The sequence below is a fragment of the Anneissia japonica genome, unplaced genomic scaffold (genome assembly GCF_011630105.1).
Source record: "Anneissia japonica isolate Jap-2015-1 unplaced genomic scaffold, ASM1163010v1 scaffold2069_len581484_cov189, whole genome shotgun sequence".
Lineage (NCBI taxonomy): Eukaryota > Metazoa > Echinodermata > Crinoidea > Comatulida > Comatulidae > Anneissia > Anneissia japonica.
In genome coordinates this window covers 108435-126092 of record NW_022741553.1, presented here as the reverse complement: position 1 = coordinate 126092, position 17658 = coordinate 108435, and the positions used below count along the sequence as shown (strand labels likewise).

The 17658-nt window shown below is 34.4% G+C and overlaps 4 protein-coding genes across 5 annotated transcripts; 3 read left to right on the top strand and 1 right to left on the bottom strand.

Annotated features, from left to right (window-relative positions):
• The first annotated feature begins 706 nt into the window (after positions 1–706).
• On the top strand, positions 707–2061 carry LOC117118750 (dynein light chain LC6, flagellar outer arm). The gene is made up of 2 exons (XM_033263433.1): positions 707–866; positions 1497–2061. The coding sequence occupies exon 2, from the start codon at positions 1508–1510 to the stop codon at positions 1775–1777; it is 270 nt and encodes an 89-aa protein (XP_033119324.1). The 5' UTR covers positions 707–866; positions 1497–1507; the 3' UTR covers positions 1778–2061.
• Positions 2062–4266: 2205 nt separating this feature from the next.
• Positions 4267–10889, top strand: LOC117118748 (serine/arginine-rich splicing factor 1-like). 2 transcript variants are annotated; one of them, XR_004447088.1, is made up of 5 exons: positions 4267–4582; positions 5666–5898; positions 7630–7802; positions 8092–8340; positions 9244–10889. XR_004447088.1 is itself a non-coding variant. In XM_033263431.1 (4 exons), the coding sequence occupies exons 1-4, from the start codon at positions 4398–4400 to the stop codon at positions 8257–8259; spliced, it is 759 nt and encodes a 252-aa protein (XP_033119322.1). In that variant the 5' UTR covers positions 4267–4397; the 3' UTR covers positions 8260–10889. The 2 variants fall into 2 exon arrangements, 1 of the variants encoding a protein (XP_033119322.1); XM_033263431.1 differs by having other exon boundaries at positions 8092–10889.
• LOC117118749 (glutamyl-tRNA(Gln) amidotransferase subunit C, mitochondrial-like) lies at positions 10474–14510 on the bottom strand. Its single transcript, XM_033263432.1, has 5 exons — positions 14211–14510; positions 13297–13347; positions 12758–12927; positions 11369–11472; positions 10474–11138 (listed from the first exon to the last, which is right to left on the bottom strand). Exons 1-5 carry the CDS (start codon positions 14346–14348, stop codon positions 11122–11124), a joined length of 480 nt encoding a protein of 159 aa, XP_033119323.1. The 5' UTR covers positions 14349–14510; the 3' UTR covers positions 10474–11121.
• A 56-nt stretch (positions 14511–14566) lies between these two features.
• On the top strand, positions 14567–16030 carry LOC117118751 (TP53-regulated inhibitor of apoptosis 1-B-like). Its single transcript, XM_033263434.1, is given in 3 exon segments — positions 14567–14801; positions 14804–14908; positions 15147–16030. Coding segments are annotated over 3 exon segments (258 nt in total). The 5' UTR covers positions 14567–14759; the 3' UTR covers positions 15258–16030.
• The last annotated feature ends 1628 nt before the right edge of the window (positions 16031–17658 follow it).

Sequence of the window (17658 nt, the reverse complement as noted above, 5' to 3'; positions counted from 1 at the left end):
GCTCAAGCCCCCCCGCCGGACAACTTAGCCCCCCCCCCCAGAAAATATATGAGCCGCCACTGATAATATACTGTAGGCCTATTCCAAAGTACCGAAATGCATTAGTCCCACTTCATGAATAAAATGTGTCCAGATTTTTCATATATAGCCTAAAATGGGTACATTTTTTAGAAAATGGGTCCAGATTTTTCATAGGCCATTTTTGCATAAAATGGGTCAACTTTTAAGAAACTGGTTGGGTCCAATTTTTTGATTACGCATATCAGGGAGTTGTTATTTTTTTTAAATAAAACAACTCCCTGCGCATATGCAGTGGGTCCACCCTGATTGATTGTCCCGCACGTCTGTTTGAAAATCTTGGTTACGGCATGGGTTCAAGTCCGAACCATTACCCCCACCGCCAGGCTACGAGCCTGGAAACTATTTTGGTATTCATTTTTGATTTCCCATTATAAAAAGACACTCGACTTTTGGACTTTGATGTATATCGTAACCATGCATTTAGACCGACCAGTGTACCGATCGATTTTGATAGATTCTGTTATACGCTACGGTAACACGAGGCATTTCTACCAATGAGAGCGTGGATATAGCTTAGAATTCTCATGTTATACGCTACGGTGGTAACAATGTGTTTAAACGAATCAGACTGAAGAACAGAATTGCATTATCCAATTGACGACGGGATTAATGAAGTTGCTATGGAACAACAAGCTACCTGTCGAATAAAAGGGAAGCTTTCTGTCTGTAGGAAAAGATTAAAAATATCCACCGATAGCAGTAGCTAGTTAGGAGGCGCCGCCGTTTGAAGATATACGAATTGCTTGTTGTACCTGGCCTATTCTTCAACAAAATTATCTAATCTGGTAAGTTTAATATTTTTTTAAGGGTGTGCTTTTTATTTTAATTAGAGTATTGTGACCTTTTAGTAGGCATGTCTGTAGCCTAATAAATAAATATTAAATAATTAAAAAAAAAAGGCGCGCTCATCCATCATATTCATACATTAATAATATACATTTTCCTGGATAGGCTAGCCGATGTAGGCCTAGATAGGCCTCTGCCTAGATTTAGGCCTGTGAGTGTGAATGATGATGATTAAGCCTAGGATTTCTACTCGGAATGCAGTCTACGATCTTCAAATCGAACACTGCCAATCCGGACCACCACTCAGGACTCAGATAATGAAACAAGACTGCAATGCATAATAGGCCTGGAGGGCCATGGCCCAAGATATTCACTGCGTTGCGCCTTTGATCTTGTTTAGAATTGGCGCCATATAAATTCGAGATGATATTATTATTTTTATTAAGAAAAATTATACAGCCTACAGTAATGTATTACAATGTTTTACTTTTACATACATAAAGGGTATATGTATTATTCTTGATGATGCTTAAATTAAAGCGAAACGTTGAATATACAGTATTATAATAATGGCCTTGTCAATTTTTGGAGTGACATTCATACTATTTTCACAATGTTTTTTCTTTCAGATTTCATCATCATGACTGAGAGGAAGGCTGTAGTAAAGAATGCCGATATGGCAGAAGAAATGCAGCAGGATGCAGTAGACTGTGCAACGCAGGCAATGGAAAAATTCAACATTGAGAAGGATATTGCTGCTTATATCAAGAAGGAATTCGACAAAAAGTACAACCCAACATGGCATTGCATTGTGGGAAGGAACTTTGGTAGCTATGTCACTCATGAAACAAAGCACTTCATCTACTTTTATCTTGGACAAGTTGCTGTCTTGCTCTTCAAATCTGGATAGAAAGATAATGAATTGACTGATAATTCAAATTAAGATATTAAATGAAAGTTATGAACCAACTGTAACATTGCTGGACATTTTCACCTGATCAGCTTACAGTAGTTGGTGGAGACATGGAAACTCTGAATGCATGCCAAGTAGAGTAATTGATTTGCAACAGATGAAGCATTCAATTTGCATCTCAATGTTGAAAACATTTTAAAAACAGAATAATGACTTTGGTTTATTATTTATACATTCCCTTCAAATTTTATTAGAAATTAAACATGGAAAATCATGTAACACTTCTGTCTACTGTGTTTTTTTTTGTCCTAACCAATTAGCAGAGCTGCAATGTGAGTGGTTTGGAAGCGAGCGTGTTTGTTGATGCCATATGATCCATTCCCATACCAAATCGCACAGTACAGTAAATCTAAAAAAAAAAACATTTTTAGACTGGTTTATGAACCTTCAATTAGGATTTTATGGTCAATAACTTTCGTACAGTACTTCATTTTACATGTGGTATTAAAAAGTTAGTGAAATAAAGAACCGTGCCTATAAAAAATTCAATTGTCCTGGCAGTGATGGTCAGCAGCACTCTCTTTGCTGCCCGGGGTGCTGCTTGTCTGTGTGTTAGGTTAACTGTGTTTAATTTTTATTAGGAAGTTTGCTTTACAGGGGTAATAACAAGTTGGTGTACCAAAAGACAGTGCTTGTAAAATACATTTCAGCTATCATACTGTTTCATGCGGAAAACGTTTTGTATTTTTCAAAACAAATGTTTAGAAGGGAGGCGCTGGCTTTTGTGTGATCAATTAAAGCGACCCACCAAAGTTGACTAAAACGACTGTTAAACTTGATGACATGTCTACTAAGATTTTTGTTTTTTTTGTGTAGGTCTACAATTAAAAGCCAGGGGAAAAAAAAAAAAAAATTAGCGGAAAGAGTCTCACTCCAATGTATGATTGCTTTGAACTCGTTGGAGATTACCATTGCCACGTGAAGTAAACTCTAAAAATAATTTATCAAAACCAGAGAGCTAGGCTGTGCATGATACACAAACTGTGTATAACAGCTCTTGTATTTCACTCTAATGAGTTTCAGATGTTAAAAGTTGTCTCATTTTGGCGAAAAAGACGATCATAGTAAACAAAAATAGTTGTAATATCCAGTGGCGAATTCAAATTGGGTAGCAGCTGGCCCTTTCCCACCCCTAATTTCAAAATTATAAAAGATAGAGAATAGTCAGCCCAACCATAAATTTTTTTACCTCAGCCCAACCATTGGGGCTGCCAAAGACTGTATATGAATTGCATTACTGTACATTGAATGTCAAAAAGTTGAAAAAAACCTCCCTATTTTTAAAAAATTTGAAAACGGAGAAAAAAGATATTATATTCTGAGAGTGCCATTTACAGCCAACTAGAGGTGCCATAATCATAATCCACCTCTGGACCCCACCAGGGACCCTGGGCTACCCTCTGGTCCCCATGGGCCTTTCATATTTTGCAATTCGTCTCCCCCTCCCCTTCACACTTTTCACAACTGATCGACGCCCTTGTATACAGAACTTCTTGTTCTTCACGAAATCATTTTCGTTCCTGATGCCACTGTTCATAAGTACAACTCGACTAAGCTCCTACTCGATAGTTGAACGTGTGTAGATACCTTGCTCGTTGGCATTATGATATTAATTAAGTATACCTCTATAATTAATTTTTTTTTGTTTATTGAAGATGTATTGTCCCTTAAAAATGACAAAAAATCATAAAAAAATAATTTTGAAATTAACTTGCTTATTTTGCAGTAAATGATACAAATTATTAATTTGAGCATAGAAAATATTGAATTAAAAAATGTGTACCCTGATTTTTAAACTGGATAATTATAATAAAGCTAATAAAATACTTCCAGTGAATGGAAGAAATTCTATCATTTTTTTCGCTGTAAAATGATGGGTAAACATTTTTTAAATATACTACTGTACTGTAAAATGTTTATGTTCAATTTGATAATGTTTACTTCACTGAAAACGAACAAGTTAATTATTTTCATAAATGATTTTTATAATTTTTTTGTGTTATTTTTGCATGGGACAATACATTTTAAAGTATAGGCCTGGTTTAAGTATATTTTTTATGTTTATTTAGGTATAGTTAAGTGATTGTTGTATAATAGTAATACTGTATAACGTCTACAGCCAGTGCAAACAAAATTTCCATTATCACAATGTTACTTGGACGTACAATCTTGTCTTTTATAATGTACATTAATGTAAGTATGTTATATATTTTATTAATTTATTGACCAGGGGTTTAGAGATGACGACTTGATGTGTTGGGTTTTAGTCCATGCTAGTCTCTAGACACGTTCCTGGTCAATGTTTAGGCCTATAATTAAATTGTGTCGAATTTGTAACAAATAAATAATTAATTAATTACCTGCATTGGTGTATTTTGCAAACAACGCCCCCTGGGGTCACCATTTTGTTCAAAGAGGGCGCTACTAAAAGGACGCCTGATCGAAAGGACTAAACAGTTGCGTTTGCATCGTGCTTTGGATTTGTGAAGTCATAGGAATTCGAAAGAAGTGCGAGAATTTTATCATTCATAATTTAATAGTTTACTTTCCGTAAAACATGTCTCGGGTTGTTCGTGGACCAGCTGGAAATAATGAATGTAGGATATATGTAGGTAATTTACCTCCAGATATCCGTGAAAAGGACATTGAAGATATTTTCTACAAATTCGGAGACATCGCAGATATTGATCTGAAGAACAAAAGGGGCCCACCATTTGCATTTGTCGAATTTCTTGATAAGCGGTAAGGAACCATAACTTATAAGACCATTCGTATACTGATATGAAATGTACAGCATAATGCTATATTCCACTAGCCTATACTAACTGAAAGGTAAATAGACATTTTAGATTAATTTCAACAATTAATTACCATGCTTTGCCTTAATGTTGGCCTTCATGGGCTTGGTGGGCGCATCGGGTCATGCATGGATAGTTTGAGCGGATAATGCCAATGGAATCCATGCACGCACTGGTTGTTGAATTGTTGGGTGAACGACCAGACCATATTAAAGAGGGTATTATTTAGACAGTAAGAAAATAATATATAGGCCTAACTGTATTATGTTATTTGCTATGGTGTAAAATTGTGTGAAAGCTTATGGTTTCTTACGAAGGTAAGGTAAATACTTTAAATTTAAATGAATCTCATTTATTTAGGATTAGGCCTCCCTAGGCCTAGGCTTATTTTATTTTTTTTGTTGAATTTCCTCTTTGTTGAATACTGAGTTCTAATCTTTAGTCCGTTTCTTCTAGAGAGGTAATGGTACTATGTATATCCAGGAATAATTTAAATGATGAGTATAGAAATTCAGCAAATATTAATAAATTTAAAGAAATCATTAATCTAACTTCTGATATTAAATTAATCAATTACTGTATGTATATTGAATTAATTAATGTATACTGTATGTTTTTGATTTATTTTAAACTAAAGATACTATTTAATTTCACATTTTAATCACATTTATTACTTAATCAAATTCTTTAATGTCTTGTTATGTATTTTGTATTTTTATATTTTTCCACTTATGGCCTTGCACGGCCTTGATGAAAAACACCCTTGGGTGATCAAGTTTTTCCATGTTTAAATAAAGTAATTATTATTATATATAAATCCGCTGGTAGTGTATTGTGAATTTTGGGGAGTCAATAAAAAGGACAAAATATGTGCATAGGCCTAATAGATTGAGAAGCCACTGGGTGTGGATCAAGAGTTGGTGAGGAATAACTTCTCCATACCTTCTTTTTCTAATGCAGTCTTTTTTTTATAAAGCTGTAATTGGTTTATTCTTAACCTTAATGATGTTTATTCATCTTCACTCAGGGATGCTGAAGATGCGGTGAATGCTAGAAATCGATACGACTATGATGGCTATCGACTCCGTGTAGAATATCCAAGAGCAAGTAGGGGAGGTGGTGGAGGCGGTGGTGGAAGTTTTGGAGGACGGGGTGGTGGTGGTTTTGATGGTGGAATGAGGGGAGGTGACGGAGGTAGAGATGGTGGAAGAGGAAGAGGTCCCCCTGCAAGACGGTCAAAGTTCAGGGTTTTGGTTTCTGGTAGGTACATGAATGTGAAAGCACTACCACAACATATGTAGGATACATTCTGAAATGAAAAAACAAAATCTAGCAAGAATTCAGACTTTGCTTTTACTGTAGCTAGTATATTAAATAAATAATAATAATAATATTAAATAATAATAATAATAATGTTAATACAGGACTACCGTACTCGCGCGAAAATAAGCGCCCCTTCTAATTTGAATAAGCGCCCCCTCGTAAGATTTTTCTTTTCAGCAAGTCAATAATCCAATCAATCCTGGGACTGTGGTTGTTGGCATGATTTGAGCTGTAGAGTGGAAACACATTCTTCTTCGGTCAATATCAAAATGAGGATATTTCTCTTGGACAGATGAGAGCTCCGATCCCTGGACAGACAGTATATTTCCAACTTTAATCTTTTTACATATTTGTCTAGTCCTACTCCTCTTTTTCTTTTTCCGAAGTTCATGCTTCATCTTTTTGCATTCATTTTGCATTATCTTTACCTTGAGAAATGTCACTTTCATTTCAAAACACGATCGTTAGCTTGATTCACACAAATTGTTTTCTTCAAAACTGCCCATACATGTCCATGCGCATGCCCAGAACGATCTGTTTGGATTTCCTCACCACAACGCAATCGTGTTTGTGTTTAAACAATTAGACAATAGGCTCTATGTTGAATTTGGTTGTTTTTTTTATAATAAACCACATTTGTAATATGATAATACTACTTTACAATAAAGACAAGTAAGTTCAGATAAATGTTAGTCAATCTCGGCAGCCAACGTGGCCGATGTTTTTTTTAGCTAGGCCTGGCCTGCCCAGTGCTAGTCCTACTACTAAGTGGTTAGCCTACCAAATGAATAGGTAGACAGAAAAGACGTAATGATTCACACACAATAGTACGTAGGCCTATGCCTATTAATGAATATTGTACAAACAAATCTGTTTTAGGAAGACCAATTTCCTTGTTTTGACATGTACGTAAAATTTACATTCTGCTATGATACTAGTAGTGGCCTGTTTTAGTCCCAAGTTTTGACTTGCCAAGCAGTTTGAAGCTAAAATTTAGGCCTAGGCCTAAACTAGGTCGGCCCAAAACTGCCATCCTGTTGCAATTCTGGATAGGCTATAATAGTAGTACAGTATATGGTCACTAATTTCACAAAAAAATTTGTTAAAAATGGAAATCTATAGTCATTTCAAAAATCTTAAAAAGCATTTTTGATGTCGGAGAGTGCCATTTCCGGGAATCTAGGTCATTATTTTAAAAAATTGGGGGGAACGTACCATGATGCTTGACCCTCATCCTGGGGAGAACACTGTATAGAGATACAGTAACCTTGACATTGCAAAATAGACAATTGTTTCCATAGAAGTCCACTTAATAATATCAATTGATGGAGGTGCATTTCTTTTATCCTGTCTGTCTGAAAAACTGACTTTATTATCCTCATAGCAATTATGGGTTTGATATTTTTAATGCAACGTAGTAAATGCTGGTCTATTGATAACTCTTTGTCAATAAGTAAAACTTTTATGTAGGCATTGATGTAGTCTATAATAGTCAGTCTGTATGTCTGAATAGTTGTTGCTTGCCCCTTTGGGGATTATGCAATGAGAAGAAGAAGAATTTGTACAAAAAGTCAAATCATTGGCTTTCACACAGGATGTGCGTAATTTCTTTGCCAGATACCCTTTAAATTCTTATTTGACATGCTAGATTTTGAATTATTCTCCTAGGTCTTCCATCAAGCGGTAGCTGGCAAGACCTAAAGGATCATATGCGTGAAGCTGGTGATGTTTGTTTCGCAGACGTGTTTCGTGATGGAACTGGTGTTGTGGAGTTTGTACGAGAAGAGGACATGAAGTATGCCGCCAGAGAATTGAACGATACAAGGTTTCGATCTCATGAGGTATGATTTGTAATTTGTTCGCATTTCTCCAGAAAGTTGTAATAATATTAATCTAAGAATAATCGTTATTAATTAGTATGATGGTAATAGTTTAATAATGTCTGGTTTAGTATAAGAATCTCCTCCCCCCCCCCCTTTTGTTATTTACTTAGACACATGGGCCATTGCAAATTTAATCACCATCTTATCATCCGTATATTTAATATACTGTACTACATAACCATCCTAACTACCAACAAACTACAGATCCACAATATATTGTGCTAAACATTGTCTTTTTTTAAAACAGGGTGAAACATCGTACATTAAAGTAAAAGCTGATGCACCACTTTCTAGAGGGCGCTACAGCAGGAGTAGGTCGCGAAGCTTTTCTCCTAAACGGCAACGTTCGTCCCCTCAATATGCTCCTCACCGATCAAGATCAAGCTCGCATTCATCATCGAGTTCCCGGCGTTAATCTGCAGCTGTTTGTGTATTGCCTCTACACACAAGTCTCAGCTTTCCAACAGATGCAACGAATGAAGCCATTAAGCACTACGTATGTGGCTCTTTTATTAGAATCTTGTTTGTACTATCCCATGAGGCATACAAACATAGTTAGCCATTGATTTAAAATATTGTACAAAAATGTGTTGTTGTTAGTTAATCTGTTGAAATTTAACAAGTTAATGTTAGGATAGCTTTTGGAATTGTAACTAATAGATATTCAGCATAATCATTAGTATTTTCCAGCATTATAATTGATGCAAACAAATATTGATATTCATTTTTTAGTCTTACTATAACTGTAATTGGAAAAATATACAAGTGTATTTTGAGGAGTATAAGGAAACTTTTCCATTATTTTTGTGATACTGTCCGTGGTGAATGATATTTAACAGTCTTGTTTGTTTAGATGAGTTGTTTAGGTAAATGATTCTACCTACAGGTTATCCTCCCATTGTCTTTTGTATGTATGTATTTTAGTCGTGGATCGTCAGAGTACCACAAAGAATTCATCTTTTGTAATGGGAGAGGAATCATCTCCTGTTATAGAATGAATCATGTTTTATAGCCGTATAAATTGAAGTGGGAAGTATTTTTCAAAGAGTGGTATGAATGGAGTTGGTTTTTATTCATCAATTGTTGGTGTGATTTCTGTAAATGTTCATTGTAATTCTAACTCAGCTTATTGTTTTAGTGAAACTTGGCTCTACAGTATTTGAAAATATTGACATTTGGAATATATTAACTTGACAATAAAGTGTAAGCTTCTGTACAGTATGGGTATGAAATAGTTGACTTGGTACAGTTTGTAAATTCAAAATGAAATCGGGTAACTGTCTTGAATTTTATCAAAATTGCTATAATCCTGATATTATAATCCAGTAGATAAATTTGGTTATTCATTTTTGTATCGTTAAAATTAACAGTGTTTCTATTATTTTCATTGTCTGTTTAGATCAATGGTAAGCATACACAAAGGACCAAAAGGACCTGCAAAGGATTTCATTTGATATATAGAAAGGGATTAACAGAGATTAAGGAAATCATTATTGTTAACCACCTCGGGAATCATTTGCAAAGGAATCAAATGGCACAAACCCCATATTTAAGGATCCTCCTGTTGAAGGGAAAGATGAGACCCATTTGGATCAGGATTAACCAAATTATCCACTAGGATTACAAGGAAATTCAGGAACAAGGAAATCTCAATACATTCAGGATTTGGATTAAGGATCATCTTACCCCTTGTAGGAATGTTGAGGATGCCATAAAACACATGAAAGAGGATCAGTTGGGATTTGTGTAAAGGAAACCTCAAATCATGGGAGGATTAAAAAGATAATCCAAATAAGTGTGGATCATTTGGATACAGGGTGCCTGAAATGTGGAATCCACACTGCTTTAAAAAAAAAGGCCCCGTTTTAAATTAAACAATCAGGATGTTTAAAGAATATCAATTTTAATTTGGAAAATATTTCCTTAGTCCTCTATGGATTACAATTGATGCAATTCACACAATTTGCTTTCAGATTTAATGAGGATCAATAAATTTGGAAACAACCCAATTCAATTGATTTCTAGTGCCCATAACAAAATTAAGATCGCATTCTTTTAAAATATCTCAATATTTCAGGGAAGTGGGTAAAAATGAAAAATTATTCTGGTTAAGTATAGTGTTATATTTCCCAAAAAAACCTTTTTACAGGATGCTCCTGAAAATTTTAAGAGGAAAGCGAGGGACAGCTTTGAAAGGCAGGATACTTTCAAATCCAGGAAAGGGATACTTTCAAAAAAGCATTTCAGAAAGGAAATCTCAAATTGCTCTAGGATCAACCTCACAGGAGGGCTTCATTTCCATCATTCAGGATTTGCATTCAGGAATACATCTCCTGTGGGAATTCACATTAGGATAAATGGAAATGCTGCAATTGAGAATAAGTATCATTTTGAACTGTATGGTTCTTGCACACACAGATTTAATCACATGACATGTTAGTCTTCTGTCTGTTCCAGACTACCATTTTTTAAAGTGTTGAGTGTTCTCTGTTTCGTTTGTTCAAACCAAAATAAAATTTTATTTTGCGCAACCATATATCAAGGGGGAAGAAACACTAAACAATAAAAACTAGATTTGTTTATTCAATAAACAAATACTGTAAATGTATTTTTACATTTGTCATCAGCATTTTATTTTTTTTTTTGTTTCTAACCGTATTTCTTTATAATTGAGCACTCTATTGCATCGCTCAATTGCATGTCCAAATTTGCATGATTTATTGAGCAACATCATTTCTTGTATCACAATGTATGTTGATTTTTTTCTTCACAGCTTAGGCAGTGCATTGCAGTCACATGCTCAATGTACTGTAAATTAATATATTAAATAACATGAATGTAGATGTTTCCACTACAGAAATGTTTTCTGATTTAAATTGTTTAACCATGAGTTTCTTCCAGGTCTTGTACAGTAGACGGTTTTCAACTTGTTTCTGTGGATTGTTGCAAGGATATGACACTCAACATACAAGACTAATAAAACGAATACGTATATAAATTTTAATAAAAGTGCACATTGAATTAAAGGTATTTTTACACATGTTATTACTTTAGTTGACTGATTTATTGCGTACAGTTTCGTTAGTGTCAAAACTTGTTAACTTCGCTAGATGGATTTCTCAGTTAAATAAAAATTTACAATTCCAGTGCTCCATAACAGCTACAAGTTTATGAAGAGATGACATTCAAGCAGCCTGCACCACGGAGTTCATTTTTTTTACTCTGGAAAACTGGACTCTACCATTTTCACAGTAATCAACTTAACAAAGTTTTAGTTCTAGCTGTTGCCTTTGGCTAAAAGAAAATAGAAAAATATTTTCAATATTATAAATGCAGACAAGGGCATACAGTACAGTACTTTGAAGATTTGCAGTGGTGATTTGAAAGTGAAAGTGCCTGATAAAGGGTCTGTATTGAGTACCAAGCTGTGCATATGTTGGGTCATGTTCGTTCATATTACAATTGTCAGAAAAATTTATCTTAACATAACTATAAATGTATAAAATTCATAATCACTATGCTACCTGAAGGGACCACAAAGTAATCTTCGCATGTTTTTGCAGCATTTTTCATTATTTCCTCTGCATCCCCACCTTCTGTTACCACATCCTCTCTCAAATACAGCGATCTGAAAGCAATAACTGTAAACATTCAGTGGCAGATTCAGGATCCCCCCCCCCCTTTAGAAAGAGGAGAGAGATGAAGAGTGGTTGTCATTGTCAGTCAAGAACCATTGGGTTTAGGGTGTTGCATTCATTTTATGGTGTTGGGGGTGGGGGTTACAGAGAGCATAACCACCTAGTTTCAGTCATCTCGACTTCTTATCTGAATGATTTTACACTATTTCTTAGCTGCTGCTGGGGGAGAGCTTCCCTTTGACCACCCCCAGGATTCAACAGTAAAGTTGACCAACTGTCAAACTGTTTTTGGCACGGCAGCTAACAGTTAGCAGGATCCGGATCCTGCTAACCGTTGGCTGCCGTGCGTCCATACGAGAAAATCCCAATCCGGATACCAAAAATATGATGATCGAATCACTGGCCAATAAAAAACTGGAAATTGTAAACGCGTACATGTAATTGGTTGATGATTAAAATGCGCTCAACTTGCTAACCGATAGCGCTTGCCAGATACTGGTAACGGTTAGCACTAACCGATCGGGCGTTCCCACGCAGGTGCTAACGGTTAGCTCCCGATCCGGATACTAGGGCTCTCGTGAGAACCTCGCTAAAAAGCACTTCACATTCATATTGTCTTTCCAAATGGAATAAATGGAAACCACCTTGTAGGTTCAAGTAACATACACTCATTATGGAAATTGATTCAGTCACTGGGGAAACAATTAAACTGAAGTATAAGCCACCGCATTATGTTCTATACTGTATACAGTAACAGTGCCATGTTAAAGTAAATAGTGTCATTTTTTTTTTTTCAGTAATTACAATACTTCGAAAACACCGGCCTGTAAAGGCAAGCCTTTGCAAACTTATTTTCTTTAGAGGAGGGCGGAAATAAAAATAAAATTTTGTTTTATTTAGCAAATAGTTTTGCCAAAACACCCAGATGAAGGGAAAAATAAAATTTTATTGGTAAATGTAAACAGTGTATTAATAGAATGCTGAAATGCTTTAAATATATATACTGTAATTAGGAAGATATATAAGGTACAGTACATATCTTACTTCAGGCGATTCTTTCTGCCTTGAAATAAAAAATATATAAAAATATGCCCACGCCAACCCAACATGTCTGTCACAATCAGAGAGTGTCATTTCTGGCCATCCAGAGGTTCTTATTGTTCTTTAAAAAAAATATCATTTGGGAGGGGAAACACCCCCTATCGGACAGCTCTGCCCCCCCCCCAAGAAATATTTGCTACTGATCATATTGAAAGTAATACAGTATTATACTACCGATCCTCATGTAGAGAATACATTGGCTCAATTCCTGTTGTGTCAATTATGGTTATTTGATCTGCTAATCTGATTGCTTTGTTGAGCCTTTCAATACCTTCTTGGTTCGCGAACTTTATCAGTGCCAACGTTTCTATCCTTTTGATTGTTTCCAAATCTATCGTCGTTTCCTGAAAAGAAAGAAGTGGGTTTATTTATTATACAGCATAAATTCATGCAAGAATGCAGGCACTCCAGCATGGTGATGTGCTACACAGGTTAAGAAACAAAAAATTCACAAGGGGAAACAAAAAAATTCAAACTTTATTGTCCAATGCAATGTAAAATTAAAACGTAAATGTACTGTGTAATATATTATCAATAAATACAATGTAGATGATAATACAGTACAATATTACAACAGCAAAAAAACATTTGTATTGCAAAAACAAGGAAGTCTGGGAATCTGAGAAAATAATCAATTATACATGAGCCCCATGGTGAATTGGAAACAACACTGTATTAAAAATTGCTAAACTGCATTAAAAACGATGACAAACCTCTGGTAGAATAGATTTGTTGATTTCTTTCCAGACAGACTTCCTTGGAATCTACAAAAAAAAAAAAATCTCTATTGATGTTGTCTTATAAATAATTATTAAAGACTTTACTTTATTGTAAGGGCACATAAAAAAATATTATTAGAATCACTCTTTAACAGAAAAAGTAATGAGGGCGGGCTTTTTTTTTTATCGCAAAAATAGAATATTGCTCTTTTTTTTAATCGATGAGGGTGGGACTGTTTTTATTTGGCAAGAATATTGTAAATATTATATAAAAATTGGTTTAACTTTTAACTATTGTTTTTTTAAAGAAAATGTATTTCAGTCACAAAATTGCATTGCTTTTTTATGCTGTTGAAATAAATGATGCAGCGTGGCAAAAAACTTTTTTTTTTATTCCCGCATCAATGTTTCCCAAATTTATGATGCAGGCGGGAGTGATAATCTAACAATTGTTTCTATGTGCCCTAAATGAAGATACTGTTTCTGATACTGTTATATACTCTTTCATACAGTATATTCTAATAACCCAGAGTAGGCTAACGCCTAGTAATTTGTAATCTCAAATTTCTGTATATTTTATACAGAATACAATATATAAGTGTTCTTTCATATCATAGCTTCTGTACTTTTTGCATAACAAACGATAACCATTATCCTTTATTAAGCAAGGGGGTCTTTTATTAAGTTTCGGTGTATTTTGCCTCTGTTATTTATTGTTCCTCGCCCACATAGAGTTAATACCTGTATATTACTCTACCATGCCACACTGCCGTGCGCTCTCAAGAAGACTGACCGCTAAAACCCCAAGACAAAACATAAACATGATGAAATAAATCCCTCCAGCTACTGTTTGTAGGCCTAGCTTTCATTAGGCTATATTCAGTCGTAGATTTGCGACTTGTTCTTACCGTGGGATGTAAATCATTCCTTGTTGATAAACAGTAAAACCTATTAAACTGTATAAGACTTTGCCATGGATGCATTAGTTTATGGTTTTGTAAACATTTCGTAGACGAAGATACAACATGGAACATGGGGGCTGCCATCTTGTCTTCATCACTGGAGAACACAACATGGATTAGCACGCAATATGTTTCATATAATATTGCACGCAGAATGTAAAACAAGTAGAATATTAAAAACTGATTATATTTTAAAGAATATTTGATAAATTTCAAGCCAGATAAAATCTAAAGTAGCGTAAAGTAAACGAACTAATTTTTAATTGATTGCATGATGGGAAGGTTTGGAGGATGAACAAACACGTGGTTAGGCATTTTGTAAATAAACCTTGGAGAGGTGATGCGCTAGCTAGGCCTAGCTCCAGAAGATTTCCTTACTGTTAAAAAGACGGCAAAGGCATTCAAAAGTGGGAAAATTTCGAACACTAACACTACCCACAGTGTAATTTTGAATATTTTAGAAATAAGTTTCGAAGAGAAGTAGGACGGTTAAACATGAATAGTGTTGGACCAGAATGCACAGCTATGAAAAAGGAGTAGGCTACGATGATTGTTTCAACGCCTGGTACAGTGAGAAGTTTTTGAAGGGCGATTATCGAGATACATGCTCAGGAATATTTAAGAGATACCAAGAATGCGTCAAGGTAACTGTCTCAGAAATATAATGTTTTATGTTAATGAAAATATACAATAATAATAGAAGTCCCTCCCATCCATCAGCTGTTCTCATCACATATTAAGTATCAATACACACGAATAAATTATTGCAGCAAGGAGAGAATGCATTGGAAATATTTTAAATTTTGTTTTTATAACCCTATAGTATTAATTATTCAATTTATTATTTTTTTTATGAAATATGTGTTTTCTGTATTTTTTCAGAAGGCCATTAAAGACCAAGGAATTGAATGGGATGAAATAAATAACCAGGTGTTAGGAACAGACTCGGAGAAGCAAGTGCCACCTTCAACAAAGGCTGACGGAAAATCTTGATGATGGCGGATAAATTGTTGGAATAATTAGCTGAATTCAAATCTACAAAATATAGATTAATGCAACTTAAGGGCTCTGGAGCTCAGGAACCTTTTGGGGAGTGATGGACCTTGTGCCCCCCCCCCCCAATAGGGGAATTTCTAACATCGCCATTGGATGCAACCATTAATTACAATTTATGATGTGTTTAAGACTATAGCAGGGGTGGGCATCAAAGTTGGTCGGTGGGCCAAAGTAAATTTTTGATTTAACACCAATGGCTGCACTCAAACTTTAATGTTGCCAGTGTGCTTCCAAAACACTCCAAGCATTGCTTTTACACCACTTTATTCTTAGTTTTAATATAACTTTTTACAAATGATCGGTGTCGGGGCATAAAAAACAAGGCGTTATCTAGCCAATCTTGCTTGGCACACACAGGGTTTTTAATTAATTTTTGCAGGCTGAAAAAAAATTGCTGTTGGGCCGCACTTTGCCCACCTGTGATCTACAGGGTGATCATTTGTTGTTCACTCAATGTGGACAATGATTTTATAATGGAAAATCCTCAGACGTGGATTTATCTACTGGATTCTGGCATTAATGTGCATTATTAATTGATATACAAACACATGATGATTAAATAAAGTATATGAAGGTTCATCTAATTTTGTCAACTTTTAAAGACAGTAAAAAAAAAGTAAACTTTCCTGTGACATGTGATCCTTTCCCTCCTGTCAGATCATGATATAAAAGATTGATTTTTATTAAATAAATACTGTGTGTTCAATGTACTGTATAGTTTATGTTGGTTGTAGTATCCAACTCTAAATACTGTAAAAATGAATAAAATATATTGAATACCCTCTTTAATGAGAATAATTATAATTAATTGGCACTAGTAATAATTGTTGATGTTTATATAATGAGAACATGATGTGCAACATATTATTACAGCAGATACAGTACCACAAACGCCAGGCACTACACAATCGTTAATGGTGTAAATTTATTCTTTTAAATACTGAAAGATGGGCATTATTGTGATCACGTTCCATATGTCAGAATTTTTCTCTCAAAATTGTTACATTTTTTATAAATTATATTATTTTTATGATTATTGTATTGTTTTTATTCTTATTATCAGTGGGACAAAAAATCTGTATATCAAGATCAGTATAAAATAAAGTGCTGTACATCAATTGAATATAGATAGTTGTATAAGTTCCTTGATTATCACTGAAAGTAATATGTACATATTCTTTTGATTACAGTCACTTGTCATGTCTGTCGTTAAATATACATTTTTATGATCATTGTATAGTATTATTTTATTTACGATTATTCATATTATTATTTCTACAAGAAATATGTATACCAGTTGATTGAATTTAATCATAATCAAAGTAAAAAAAAACAATTTACAAGATACTGACTGGATAAAAATTGCACAAAAACATGACCCTAATTACGAGGAAAATCCCAACAAAAAAAAACTTATTTCCATTTTTATAGCAGTATAATATGATAAATTACATTCGCTCGTTGTTTTCAAAAGTTTTATTATTATTATTATTATTTAATATTCAACACAACAAACCGACTTGTGCTGTACAGGATCCCTTCACAGCGGTACAGGCTAGTGCAGTTTTATCAGGATACTGATACGTATGATTTGTTCTGTTGGCTTGTTTGTAGTGTTATACAGTACTTACCGTATAACAATACAATCGATAATGCGTGATAAGAAAATATTATGAGCTGCATTGATAGTTAAATTTTATTTACGATTATTCATATTATTATTTCTACAAGAAATATGTATACCAGTTGATTGAATTTAATCATAATCAAAGTAAAAAAAAACAATTTACAAGATACTGACTGGATAAAAATTACACAAAAACATGACCCTAATTACGAGGAAAATCCCAACAAAAAAAAAACTTATTTCCATTTTTATAGCAGTATAATATGATAAATTACATTCGCTCGTTGTTTTCAAAAGTTATTATTATTATTATTATTTAATATTCAACACAACAAACCGACTTGTGCTGTACAGGATCCCTTCACAGTGGTACAGGCTAGTGCAGTTTTATCAGGATACTGATACGTATGATTTGTTCTGTTGGCTTGTTTGTAGTGTTATACAGTACTTACCGTATAACAATACAATCGATGCGTGATAAGAAAATATTATGAGCTGCATTGATAGTTAAAAACGAAACAAATTAAATCAGGGGTGGCGCCAGGATTTGCACGAAAGGGGAACAGAGGTCCCCGACTCGAATCCCGTTGGAGGCATTTTATTACACAATGACTTTTATGAGGACTTTATTCGTTGGAAAGCTATTAGCCTACGATGTCCCATCATGTCCTTATTTAAACACTGTATATGTACCTTTGATGATTTATATAA

Excerpts from the sequence above, each read along its gene's own strand:
- LOC117118750 (XM_033263433.1), top strand. The coding sequence starts at position 1,508 with ATGACTGAGAGGAAGGCTGTAGTAAAGAATGCCGATATGGCAGAAGAA.
- LOC117118749 (XM_033263432.1), bottom strand. The coding sequence starts at position 14,348 with ATGGCAGCCCCCATGTTCCATGTTGTATCTTCGTCTACGAAATGTTTA. Across the intron at positions 12,928-13,296 it reads ACAAATCTATTCTACCAGAG|GAAACGACGATAGATTTGGA; the intron begins GTTTGTCATCGT and ends CTTTCTTTTCAG. Across the intron at positions 11,473-12,757 it reads TATTCTCTACATGAGGATCG|ATCGCTGTATTTGAGAGAGG; the intron begins GTAGTATAATAC and ends TATTGCTTTCAG.
- LOC117118748 (XM_033263431.1), top strand. The coding sequence starts at position 4,398 with ATGTCTCGGGTTGTTCGTGGACCAGCTGGAAATAATGAATGTAGGATA. Across the intron at positions 4,583-5,665 it reads GTCGAATTTCTTGATAAGCG|GGATGCTGAAGATGCGGTGA; the intron begins GTAAGGAACCAT and ends ATCTTCACTCAG. Across the intron at positions 7,803-8,091 it reads CAAGGTTTCGATCTCATGAG|GGTGAAACATCGTACATTAA; the intron begins GTATGATTTGTA and ends TTTTTAAAACAG.